The sequence below is a fragment of the Ananas comosus genome, linkage group 18 (genome assembly GCF_001540865.1).
Source record: "Ananas comosus cultivar F153 linkage group 18, ASM154086v1, whole genome shotgun sequence".
Taxonomy (NCBI): domain Eukaryota; kingdom Viridiplantae; phylum Streptophyta; class Magnoliopsida; order Poales; family Bromeliaceae; genus Ananas; species Ananas comosus.
In genome coordinates, this window is record NC_033638.1 from 7,407,301 (window position 1) to 7,420,303 (window position 13,003).

Here is a 13,003-nt window from a genome sequence, read left to right on the forward strand (position 1 = left end):
CGCTCTCTGACTTTCTCCTTCCAAACAGTTCTTGATCGAATATACATTCAGATAAAACTTTAGTGGGCTCTTGGGGGAGTTTTCGATCTGCTGTCGCGTATTATTTTTGTTGTAGTTCAAGAATTCGTTTCGTATTCTTTAATACTGATTTTTTTTTAAAAAAATAAATCTATAAAGAAAAAAATGTAATATTTGGATAGAGACAAAACTGACATGTGACAACGAATTCGATGCTCGTCAGTTAGGCTTGTTTGTTTAGGTGAAGGTGGAGAGGGGTGAAGTAGCTTTCGGCCGTAAATAATTACTTCTGTTGTTTGTTTTGCTGTAATAAATATACGGTCGAAACTCGAGTTATCCAAAAACAACGTTGGGCCGATGTCAATTACGGTGAAGAAAGTAAAGAAAAAGATAATAAAATAATACAACAAGCAATGCTAGTTATATTTAAATATATTAAATTATGATATTAATTACTCTTTTATTTAGTTTGTATATTAAAAATATGATAAAATTTGATTAGGTAAGTTTTATTATTTCCTTCATTTAATTTGTACATCTAAAATATGATGAAAAATTAATTAGTTAAGTGTGTGTGTATATATATATATATATATATATATAGAGAGAGCAGGGCTGCTGTGCTCTCAGGAGCACGGAGGCCTCCGTGCTCCTGAGCCATTTTCGATGATGGAGTTTTCGAATCGACGATCGGCTCCGTTAAACTTGATCTAGCGTATTTAAAGTTTCTAGAAAATAATTTTTGCGATTTTTCGATATCATTTACCTAGCAATCGAAAGGATTCAAAATCAATAATTGTTAACGGCTGAAAATAAAAATCCTATAAAACGTGGTGATATAGCACTAAAATTTTCGATCAGAAATATAGATCTTGTTATAGATAGTATAAAGAATTTTCTATCAAAATTTCATCTGATTTGAATACTTCTACACCGTTAAACTTGAAAACGGCAGATATTAACCATTAAAAATTACAGATTTTGAATCCTTTCGATCACTAGGTAAATGATATCGAAAAATCGCAAAAATTATTTTCTAGAAACTTCAAATGCGCTAGATCAAGTCTAACGGAGCCGATCGTCGATTCGAAAATTCCATCATCGAAAACGGCTCAGGAGCACGGAGGCCTCCGTGCTCCTGAGAGCACAGCAGCCCTGCTCTATATATATATANAAATAATTTAGTTATTTTATATTAAATTTTTTAAATTACATAGAAATATAATTATATTATTTTTATTTATTATATTATAATTTATTATTTATTAAGTTATTTATTATTTATATATAAATTATAGTTTTATATTATTCACTCTTTACTAAACAAATAATAGAATTAAAAAAAAAATTTACTTCCATAACTATAAAACAAAATAATAAATAAAATAATTTTTATCGATTTTTATTTTAATCTAAAGTTCTGTTTCAGCGAATCACACTAAGATGTGCTGCAGAGCTTCTCACAAAAACAAAAAATTTTTATGCCATAAACTGGGTGACAGCCAATGTCTGTGTGGGCCCCACACAGAATGGGGCACTCACCAACTCAACCCGGGCCCACCTCCCAGGCCGCGTCCCAGCCGTTGGATTTCCAAGTCAACAAAAGGCGACGTGATTCTTCAATAATTATTATTATTATTATTATTATCATTTGTATAATAATAATAATAATAATAATATAACAATAATAAGTTGTTAAAATAAAAAATATATATATATATAAAAGGCCTTCCTCATGTGCGAGCTCCGCGAATTATTTCTTAAAAAAAATTGAGGGATTTTTTCAGAAAATTGATTAAAAAAAGAGTTAATTATTACTAAAAGTTAATATCTAATATATCTTATTTATTTTTGGATGCCGAAAATATTTTTATTGATTTTTTTTAAAAAAAAATTTAAATATTGAGGAATAAATTTGAAATATTTTAGTTTTGTTGACTAAAACTATTCTACCGTTTAAATATGAAAAACTTAATAATTTGTTAATTAAAAAATTTTAAAATTACAAAAAAATCATTCACTAAAAACATGTATATTTATTTTCTAGAGTTTCATGTACAGCACGAAAAATAATACCGTTGTTTATAAGCAGCGGGATAAAATTGAATCATTCAATATGTTGAATGTATTATTTTACTGACGTATGCTGAAATGGCTCGAAACGTAGAATAATTTGTTAAGCCAAACAATGGAAACGGAGTTACGGAAAAACTGGACTCGTTTCAAACGAGTTATGAATGAGAGAGTGTCCACAAGCCACCAAAAGAGAGAAAAAATAAAACAAAAACAAAAAAAAGAACCCCACAAATCTATAACTAACACTAATTTTTTCTTATATAGTGTAATTTAGCAGAACCACGCAATTTGGGGCCACCGCTATTGTTATTGCAGTGGATCTATCAGGGGTATTTTCGCTAATTTTCAGATTCTTTCGGGGTATTTTGGTAAATTACTGGATTCCGCGGGATTCCTCTGCGAAATTACCAAACAGCCCTTATTATTCTTAAGTACTTGCTACAAAAGCGCTTTTCACCTCTTAAACCCAAAAAAAAATAGGGGTAAATTCATGGTTTCGCACAACAAAAATTACTAAATATTAACTAAAATTCGAATTTTTTTTTTAAAAAAAAAAAAAATTAAGGCACTGAGTTTATGTTACAATTAAGGAAAAGATAAACTAATTAAACAGTAATCTAATCGAGAATATAAATTAAAATTAAAAATATATTAACGAAATTTGACCGCAAAAGGGAAGGAATCCACGTGGCGGGTGATTAGTTGGGGTGATTGATCGGACGGTGGATAGATGCGGAACACGGAGAGATAGGGTGATCCCGCGGAGCATCGTAACACACGACTCGTTCCTCCCCCTCCGCTTCATAAATACCTCCCCCAATTTCTCCTTCCCCGACCCCGACACAGCTTATGCTTACTTATTCTCCACCATCTCCGCAGGAATCTCCCCTTTTTGCACGAAACCACCTGCGAGTTTCCCATTTCGCAAAGAGGCCCCTGAAAGGATTCGAAAAACTTTGCGTTTAGGTCCTTCTTCTTCTTCTTCTTCTTCTTCTCCTTCTTCCTGAGAGGGGGTCGGGACCATGGCGGGTTCGGAGCTCATCTACCGCGGTCACGAGGCGGCGCCGGCGGAGACGACGGGGTACTCGCCGAAGCCCTCGAAGCGGCTCCCATGGCTCTCGCGCTCGGCGCGGTACCTCCTCGGCGAGCACCGCCTCCTCTTCGCCCTCGTCGGCATGGCCCTCGCCTCCGCCCTCTTCCTCCTCGCCCCGCCGCCGCGCCCCGCCGGATCCGGCGCGGCCGCCGAGGCGGCNCGGTCCCCGCCCCAGTCGTAGGCCCGGAGCGCCCCCGCGCCCTCGTCCACCACGTACATGGCAGCTTCGGCGTCGTCGCGATCGTCGTCTCCGGCGGCGGCGCGCTGGTGTCGCCGCACCGATCGGGGATGGGGGGCGCGGGGGCGGTGGTGATGAGGCCGGGGTCGGTGGGGGGGAAGGTGCCGCTAGGGTTGCGGAGGAAGGGGCTGAGGATCGTGGTGACGGGGGGCGCGGGGTTCGTGGGGAGCCACCTCGTGGACCGGCTCATGGAGCGGGGGGACAGCGTGATCGTCGTCGACAACTTCTTCACGGGGCGGAAGGAGAACGTGGTGCACCACTTCGGAAACCCTAATTTCGAGCTCATCCGCCACGACGTCGTCGAGCCGATCCTTCTAGAAGTCGACCAGATCTACCACCTCGCCTGCCCCGCCTCCCCCGTCCACTACAAGTTCAATCCCGTTAAGACCATCATATCCTTTTTCTTTCCCCTTTTTACTGCATTTTTTGGACGAATTTTTCCGAATTTTTTCAGCGAATTTTTGGTTTTTCTTCTAAATTTTTTCATCGGATCTAAAATTTTAGATTTTTCGTAATTGGGTAGTTGTTGAGATCTTTCAACTTTCGTGGGTGATCTTATAAAATTGGGTACTTATAAACTCCCAATTTCTCATAAATTATCTTTAAAAACCCATTTTTTATTCACTTGATTTTTTTTTCTTTCGTTTTCTTTTCGGTAAAATAAAAAGAGGATGGATCTCTTCTTCCCGTGTCGATGGGGTAATCCAATCCTTCCTGAATCAAACTTTTTCATTTTATTCCTTTTTGTACCAAATTGCTTAAATTTTAGGCAACTCCAAATTCTCTCTCTCTTTTTTTTTCCCCCATAGATCTACTACTACTGCTACTACCACCACTTTACAAAATTATTAACACACAATTAATGTTTGGTGGGTAATTACCAAACAACACAGGACCTAAAAAGGTCCCAAATGCGAAAAAGGTGCGAACTTTTTTTTGTTTATTATTATTATTTTTTTTAGATTGAAATTTCCTTAACTCTGGGTAGCTTCTCGGTAACACAAGACCAATGTGGTGGGCACTCTCAACATGCTGGGATTGGCTAAAAGGGTGGGCGCACGGTTCCTCCTTACGAGCACAAGTGAGGTCTATGGTGATCCCCTCCAACATCCCCAGGTTGAGACCTACTGGGGAAATGTTAATCCCATTGGTATACTCTCTCTCTCTCTCTCTCTCTCTCTCTCCTAAAAGATCTTTTTTTTCTAATTTGATAAATATTAATTTGCTAAAAATAAATTTATATATACATTAATATTTTCACGTATATGATAAATATGAAAGACACCTTGAGTTGATAGATCAGATAGGAATTGAGGAGGATTTAACTTCTTACATAATTAAGAAAATTTTAGAGATGCAGCTCAGGAAAGATGTTGATACGGAGTTAGGAATCTAGGACAAGGAAAACAGCTCGGTGGTTGAGAATTAAATGCCATGGGATGGGACAAATTACTGTTAAAATTTTAGTCTTTGGGGGGATCTGCGTTGCCGAATATCATGCGCAAAGAAACAAAAAGATCCGGTACTTGGGACTTACGACCCGTTCCCGGTGTGTCGCATCTGAAACTGAAAAAAATTTGCTCTTTGGACCGGGTCCACCACGTCAGCACCTCACTTATCTCAACTCTCTCAGTAGGGCATTGACTTTTGTCCCCGACGTGGTAGACCTGGTCCATCGAAAAGTTCGTTCATTAAGTTTGAGATTGAACCCGTAAACCTACGGGGGTAAAGTTGTATGGAGACCCTTCAACAATAGGAAATTTTCAACACGGTCCCCCCCCTTCAACGTTCGGGGGGTTAAGAACACCGTACGCTTGTTAGCAGCGTCCTTCGAGCGTATCTAATGCCGACACGTGGCGGTGGGGCCCCTAAACGCAGGTGTGCGGAGCTGCTACGACGAGGGCAAGCGCACGGCGGAGACGCTGACCATGGACTACCACCGCGGCGCAAACCTCGAGGTCCTTTTTCCTCTTTTACCCTTCCTGGTTTCCCTTTTTTTACGTTTTTACCCCTCCCGTTGATCAATTCGAATCGCCGACTCTTAACTAATTAAGTGATTAATTAATTAGCCTAATCAAATTAATCGCCGTGGTTTCAGGTCCGGATCGCGCGGATCTTCAACACCTACGGCCCGCGCATGTGCATCGACGACGGCCGCGTCGTCAGCAACTTTGTCGCCCAGGTACACCTCTCNCCCCCCCCTTCATTTTCGCATATTTATTTTCTGGTCCTTATTTTACTCACTAATTTATTTTACTTATTTACGCCTACCTACTTCATTTTTTATTAAATTAATTTGGACGAAATCGAAATCGACTGTAAAATTACTATATTACCCCTAGTTAGACTCGCCCGCTTACCTGGCTCAGTATAATTGGTTTGAAATATATCTTATGTCCTGTCCGCAAGCCGCTCTGAATTGAGAATTATATCAAAATTTTTTAGCGGTTTTAATATATTTTAGGATTTTGATTATTTTTTTAGCGAAACTAACCGTTAATATTTAATACAACCAGTTAGTTAATTTGTTCAAATGGTGCAGGCACTAAGAAAGGAGCCTTTGACGGTTTATGGTGACGGGAAGCAAACGAGGAGCTTCCAATACGTTTCCGACCTGGTGGGCCTTCTTCCCCTCCTCAATTTTCCTACCTAATTGTCTATTGACATATTTATCCCTGTGAAATCAAAAATTTTATTTAAGATGAAAATGTATGAAAAAAATGAAAATTTAACTGTTCTGAACACTGAGAAACTGCGGATCTTGTTCAACCGTCTATTACGAATAGCTAATGGAGCCGTTACTTTTTAGTAAGTTTCCGGCGCATTATAGAAAAATAACCCAAATTAAAATAATGAGAAGTTAAAAGGGGAAGAGTTCAAAATGGCCTTTAGATGAGGGCTCAAAGAAGCTTCAAATTTTGTTTATGTTATTCAAAGGCTAGGTTTAAGGTGATGGTATATTTCCAAATAGATATCTTTTGCATACATATACTCGTAAAATCGCAACTTTTTATATCTTACCGCTTATTCGTAAGTTTAATTATACCATGTGGGGGGCCAAATTGTACATATAGTAGTTGTACGAGGAAAATTGGTGCATTAATAACCCGTGGTCCTAAACATACATATATGTTTAGTAGCAGGGGCCCATTTGCTTTCCGACTTTTGTGTGTGTATATATGTTCAAGGCACATGCAACTCTAATTGCTACTTTGTTACATAGTACCATGTTTTGTTTTGGTTCTACTACATACCTGTCCCATTTACAGTCGCATTGAGGGCCACGTTTGTAGAGGTAGCAGCAGGCACTTGGTCGCTCCCATGTAGTAGACCTTTTGTTTTCACTGCTAAAAATTTGCTTTAGAGGGTGTTTGGTTTCGCGGAAAATATTTCATAAAACAGTTTTTTGGCTGGAAAAGTATTTGATTCTGTTCGGCTTAATTTCTCCTTCTGAGGAGTTTTCGGTATAGTTATTACTGTAAATGAGATTATGAGACCCGAAGTGAGAAACAGTTGCAGTGAAGTGCTTTTCCATGTAATGTTATGCAAATAGCACTTCATTGAACAGCATTGCACCTTTCGACGGTACTAGGCGGGCTCCAAATAGCACTTCATTGAACAGCATTGCACCTTTCGACGGTACTAGGCGGGCTCTCATTGTTTCAAATTTCAATGCATGGTGTTGGCCATGCTATGCTGTCTTCTGATGTGAGAAGTTTCGCATCAAAATTATCTAATTTTTGCAGACTGGCCTCAGTAATTTCATATCTGCTGCATTTGAACTAGAGCAGAGTTAAAGATTCGTTTCGCGTAATTGCTAATACTAGTAGGTTGTCAAACCGCGAATGGTTTTGTAGGTTGAAGGGCTGATGCGGTTGATGGAAGGCGAGCACGTCGGCCCGTTCAACCTGGGCAACCCGGGCGAGTTCACGATGCTGGAGCTCGCCAAAGTGGTGCAGGACACGATCGACCCGAACGCCCGTATCGAGTTCCGGGCCAACACGGAGGACGACCCGCACAAGCGCAAGCCCGACATCACCCGCGCCAAGGAGCTGCTGGGCTGGGAGCCCAAGATCTCGCTCCGCCAGGGCCTCCCCCTCATGGTCTCCGACTTCCGCAAGCGCGTCTTCGGCGACCACACCGACGCCGCCACCACCGCCTCCGCCAGCGGCGGCGCAGGCTCTTCTTAATCTCTAACAAATCAAAACCATGCATTTTTTTTTTCGACATACGAAGGATCGAGAAGCAAATCAAGAAGAGAGAGGGCACAATTTGGGTTCCTTGTATGGACCAGTTGATTCAGTTTTATGTTAGGAACTACTTTAGCTGCTACTGCTACTGCAAATTGAAGAGTTAGATGCCAAACATAGCAGTAGTTTTAGCTAGTCCTATTTTATTACCTTTTTTTTCTTTTAGCAATTTTTTTTCCCCCTTTCCCTTTTTGGATTATTAAAATTGGTGTTCTTTGCTTTGTTCTATCTGCTATGGATGTTATATTCTTTGTAACAGAGTCTGATACTGTTTATTTTGTTCATTCAATAACTTTGTCTCTTTTTTTTTTTTTTAAATATCTAATTTCTCATCTTCTATATGATTTGTGTGTGCTTTTTCACAAAAAAATTAGATTTAAATTCCATGCAATTATATGGGTGATTAAATGGTTCACACTTTGCAATTGTTCAAAGCGAGTGAAAATTTATATGAATCATGTAGTAACAAAATTTACGAATTACAGCTCTATCCGAGCGGCTAATTTGTATCAAAATGAAATTGTCAATTAAATGAGATAGTAATTTTGAGTCACAATTTAAAATTAAAATATATAGATCAATTAGAATGTTGAGAACTAAGTTGTAATTTGAGACTTCATCGAGCGCTTCTACAGAATTTTCCTTCGCACTAAAGTCCTAGGCTATCAACCGTTGGATCGTTTCCGTATTTACCATCAATTGACACAAAAACAAAATTTGACGGTGGATCACGCACTCCGTCACACTCCACCGCTACGCTCCACCGTTCGATTTACCACATCAATTAACACCTCGTACAAAATGATTTTACACTTTGGTTCTCAAACTATGGTTATCCGAACATTTTATTTCTCAAACTTTAATTCGTTATAATTTCTGACTCGAAATATAAATCGCGTGATATTTTAGTTCTCATTGGCTATCTCAAACTTTAATTCGTTATAATTTCTGACTCGAAATATAAATCGCGTGATATTTTAGTTCTCATTGGCTAGACTTTCCAAATCATAATAATGTGATACTAGATAGTACAGCAATAATTAAAATATAATTCAATATAAATAATTCATCAAATACTTATTTTAAAAAATTGCATAGTAAATTTTTTTGTAATAATTTGATAAGTTCGAAAGCTAAAGTGTCGTATGCTTTCCAGCTTATATAAAAATTACAACTAATTAAAGTTCAAATGGTCACGCAACTGATAATTTGTGTCAAAAAAATATAATAAATCAAAGTTTGGAAATTAAAATGTCCGCACCGCATAGTTTGGGGACCAAAATGTAATTTACTCTTTAAAAAAAAAAAAAGCATAAATATAAGCCCCCACCTTACCACATCTCCCGCTTCCCAGGCCCACTAAAACCCTAACCCTAACACTTGCCCTAGCCGCTTCTTCTTCTTCTTCTTCTTCTTCTTCTTCCTCGGAGGAGAGCGAGCGAGAAAGGCGCCGCGAAGATGAGGGCGAGCACGGGCATGGCGACGAAGGCGTGGGGGAAGAGGAAGGGGACGACGACGTTCGTGATCGACTGCTCGAAGCCGGTGGAGGACAAGATCATGGAGATCGCGTCCCTCGAGAAGTTTCTCCAGGAGCGGATCAAGGTCGCCGGGGGCAAGGCCGGTGCCCTAGGCGACGCCGTCGCCGTCGCCCGCGACAAGTCCCGGATCACCGTCACCTCCGATGGACCCTTCTCTAAGAGGTCCCTCCCCCTCTTTCTCCTCTCCTCCTTTTGGCATCTTTCACGTAGAGTATGATTTGGATTGTTTGTTACTTACGATTTGTTGATTAGTTTGGTGATGTGTTGTGTGGCGAATCGTAAATTACGATTCCATAACAGGCTTGAGAAATATAGGATTACAAATTGAGAGTAAGTTTGGTTCGCGACAATGGTTGTGGTTGATTTGAATATCTTCTTACTTTTGCTTTGTTGATTAATAATTTGGTGATGTGCTGTATCGTTTAAGTGTTAGGATGTTTTAGTATAAAAGTCGTTGTTGGTGGATTTCATTAGCCAATATGAGTAGATGAGAATTTCTGGTTGCTTGTATTATCTGGCAGAATCTAGTTTATTTTCTCCATAAGGTTCTTTTTTCCTTCTGGTTTGAGAAATATGGAATTGCAAATTCGGGACATGTTTGGTTTGCGAATGGAATCGTGTTTGGAAAATGTATTAGGAATGGGTTGGAATCAGAATAGAAGTGACTACTTCTGTTAATTTGTTTGGTTAACAGATAGAGTAGGAAATGGAAATGATAATTGCCCCTCCCCGTAAGATGTGATTCGATTCTGGTCTTCGAGGCCGGACTTATAATTGGGGGATTAGAGGATTTTCATTCCTCCTTGGGATGGGAATGGGAATGAGATTCTCATTCGCATTCCCAGTCCTAAGAACAAATTTCAATCAAACATGCTCTTATGTTACATCGAGAAGAAGAACAACTGCTGTAGATTTGTAATCGTGATACTTGGCATGTTAAATTAGATGGTTGGAACTACTCATGTGATATTTGTTTCGCACCATGAGATGGATCACCTTGAGGAGAAGCTCAATCAATAACATAGCCCTGTTACGCTAGAACTAGGAATGAGACAAACTTGAAGAAGCATCTGATCTGGATCCTGACCACATGATGGTGAATCGAAGAAGAATAATTTTTTAGATTGGTTCTAACTAGTGTTGCTATTGAATTTGTTTTAGGAGAAAGACGACTGAATAACCAGCGGATAATTTAGGTTATTGATCACTTTGCGTATTATTATATCATGATGGAAAATTTATAATATTTGGCATTTTGTTGTCGAGAATGACTTATCTTCTATAAGTTGGCTTGGATATTTAACTTGTATTCTGTAATAGTGTTTATTGCATTTTGCTAATAGAACTATTTGCTGTTTAATGTTTAACTTTCCCCTCTTTTTTTTGGTGTGTTAAGGACTCTCCAAACGCTTGATTTATATGTTTCATCTAAGTGAGATGTTTTCGTAGAAATGATGCAGCTTTGGAAGCTTTCCAAGGGAAAAAAAGTCAACTAAACTTGTTCCATATTTAGCAACTTATTTGATTGCTAACTATTTAGGGGGTTTTGGCTTTGATTGTATAGTTTGAGAGAGTTGAAATATAAGTTTTTTGTCTGAAAAGTTGGTAGAGTTTTTTGGGTTAGATATATGATGGAATTGTAAACTGTTAAATAGTCTGCAGCAAAACTATTTGGGTTCTAACTCGTAAATGTGGTTGAGGGGAACTCCTGTGAGCTGTTCTCATAGCAAGACTCTTCCTAAAACTACATATTATCTAGCATGTAGTAAAAAGAAGAAAATCAACGCAATGGCATAATTTAGGGGAACTAATTGATGACGATATGTGCCCTCGCTTTGTGTTTTGATCTGATCCGGTATTAACGTTTTATACTTCTCAGGTACTTGAAGTATCTTACCAAGAAGTACCTTAAGAAACACAACGTGCGGGATTGGCTGCGTGTGATCGCCTCCAACAAGGACCACAGCATTTACGAGTTGCGGTACTTCAACATTGCAGAAAACGAGGGCGAGGAGGAAGAGTAGAGATTAGAATTTGGTTACTCTTTAATTTTTTTTTTCTTTGTTTTTATTCCCAAGAGAGAAATTCCATTTGGTGCCAGTCGATTTGAATTTGAAACCTTTGAAATCATTTCCCACAATTTTGTTAGATACTCAGCTTGTCTCTGGTAATGCACCTGCACACAATCAAACTACAATCATGAAATGTTGAGTTCTTAGGATTTGTTATTCCAAGAATGATTAGGTCTAAAATCCAATTTTTAACTTTGTTTTAGATTATACATATAACTGTAGTGATTAAAAGGATGAACTCTTGTATGCTGCAAACAACACAAGCCCAGATTCTGTGATGGCTCGTGCATAACTAACTACCAAGCAGTACTACTTTAATTTCCGAACTTTAATTTATTATACATTTTTGTTCAAATTTTAAAAATTATTATAATTTCAGTTCTATAATCTTACTTAGTTGATTAGTTATTAACGTGTTGCTGATGTGGTAATGATATGATATTTTTGTTGTTATCACGCTCTTAATCATAATGTTGGTACATAGCTGGTGCATGAGCATTTTATGTAGACTAAATTAGATTGTAGGGTTTAATTGCAACTATTTAGAAAGTTTAAATTAAAAATTATAATAAATTAAAATTTGAGGACTAAAGTGTCGCGTCTTTCATAGTTTGAAGACCAAAATTGTAATTTACCCAATTTTTTTATTTTATTTTTTTACTGAAAATTTATTTAAATATTTGTAAACCCTAGGATGATATAGATTTATAAGATTTATATCTATGTAGAGGTATATATGTAGTATTTTCCATATATGGCCACCTACCCCATTGTTGTTATGTGTATATCTTAGTGATATGTTTTTTTTTCCATTGTTAGTCAAACTTAGTAGGCATCACCAACCAAACTCCATTAGGACCAGGAACCTAATCCTAGTCAGTGCTTAGAGAAGATTAGTAGAATCCTAGTCAGTGCTTAGAAGATTAGTAGGGTGGTGAAAAAAAGAAATAAGAAAACAAAATCATATTTCCTTGGGCTAAATTATATTTTTGGTTGTCAAACTATGAGAGATGTGACATTTTAGTCTTCAATTTTTAATTTGTCGTAATTTCTGGTTCTGCATTTTTGTAATAATATAACAGTGTTATTATTGGCGACACAATAATGATTATGCTGGGACATCATTTCTCCATCAGCGATATGTCTAATTTTAGTTAACTAAATTTGAGTCGTGGAATTTAACTGCAACAATTTAAAAGTTTAAATTAGAAATTACAATAAATTTAAAATTAAGGACCAAAGTGTCGTGCGCCTCTGGATGAGGAGGAAGTCTATTATATAATACTTACACCACACCATTAATAATCAGTCAATAATTATATCTCTCTATTTGAGAAAAAAGTACAGTAACACTTTTTTTCTAATAATCATGATTGGATTGGTGAACCCAAAGAAAATTATCTGATTGATTAGGTACGTACATCAACAATATAACTGGTACATCCTAGACTTTTTCCTGAACTAGTCAAAAGTAAAATCTACAACCAGTTTAGGAGTGTACAGTTAGTAGCTAAGTTGTTGGGTCCAGGTGACTCTGTTATTTTGAATTTTGAAACATCAAGCACAATGACATTGAATTATTATTATATTGCATTAAGATTGTCACTAAAGCCACATTTGAATTCTATACAACCCCAGTTGTCGAAATTTATTACAACCTGATTTTATGGTAGATGCAATATGAAGGCTTTGTTTAGAATTATAAAGAGTATATGTGT

General features: G+C 37.8%; 2 protein-coding genes across 2 annotated transcripts; both read left to right on the forward strand.

Moving 5' to 3' along the window:
* Positions 2,914-7,964, forward strand: LOC109724180 (UDP-glucuronic acid decarboxylase 2-like). Its single transcript, XM_020252910.1, has 7 exons — positions 2,914-3,349; positions 3,412-3,817; positions 4,428-4,575; positions 5,304-5,383; positions 5,524-5,607; positions 5,968-6,042; positions 7,283-7,964. Exons 1-7 carry the CDS (start codon positions 3,117-3,119, stop codon positions 7,613-7,615), a joined length of 1,359 nt encoding a protein of 452 aa, XP_020108499.1. The 5' UTR covers positions 2,914-3,116; the 3' UTR covers positions 7,616-7,964.
* Positions 9,008-11,450, forward strand: LOC109723707 (60S ribosomal protein L22-2-like). Its single transcript, XM_020252169.1, has 2 exons — positions 9,008-9,375; positions 11,093-11,450. The coding sequence occupies exons 1-2, from the start codon at positions 9,134-9,136 to the stop codon at positions 11,235-11,237; spliced, it is 387 nt and encodes a 128-aa protein (XP_020107758.1). The 5' UTR covers positions 9,008-9,133; the 3' UTR covers positions 11,238-11,450.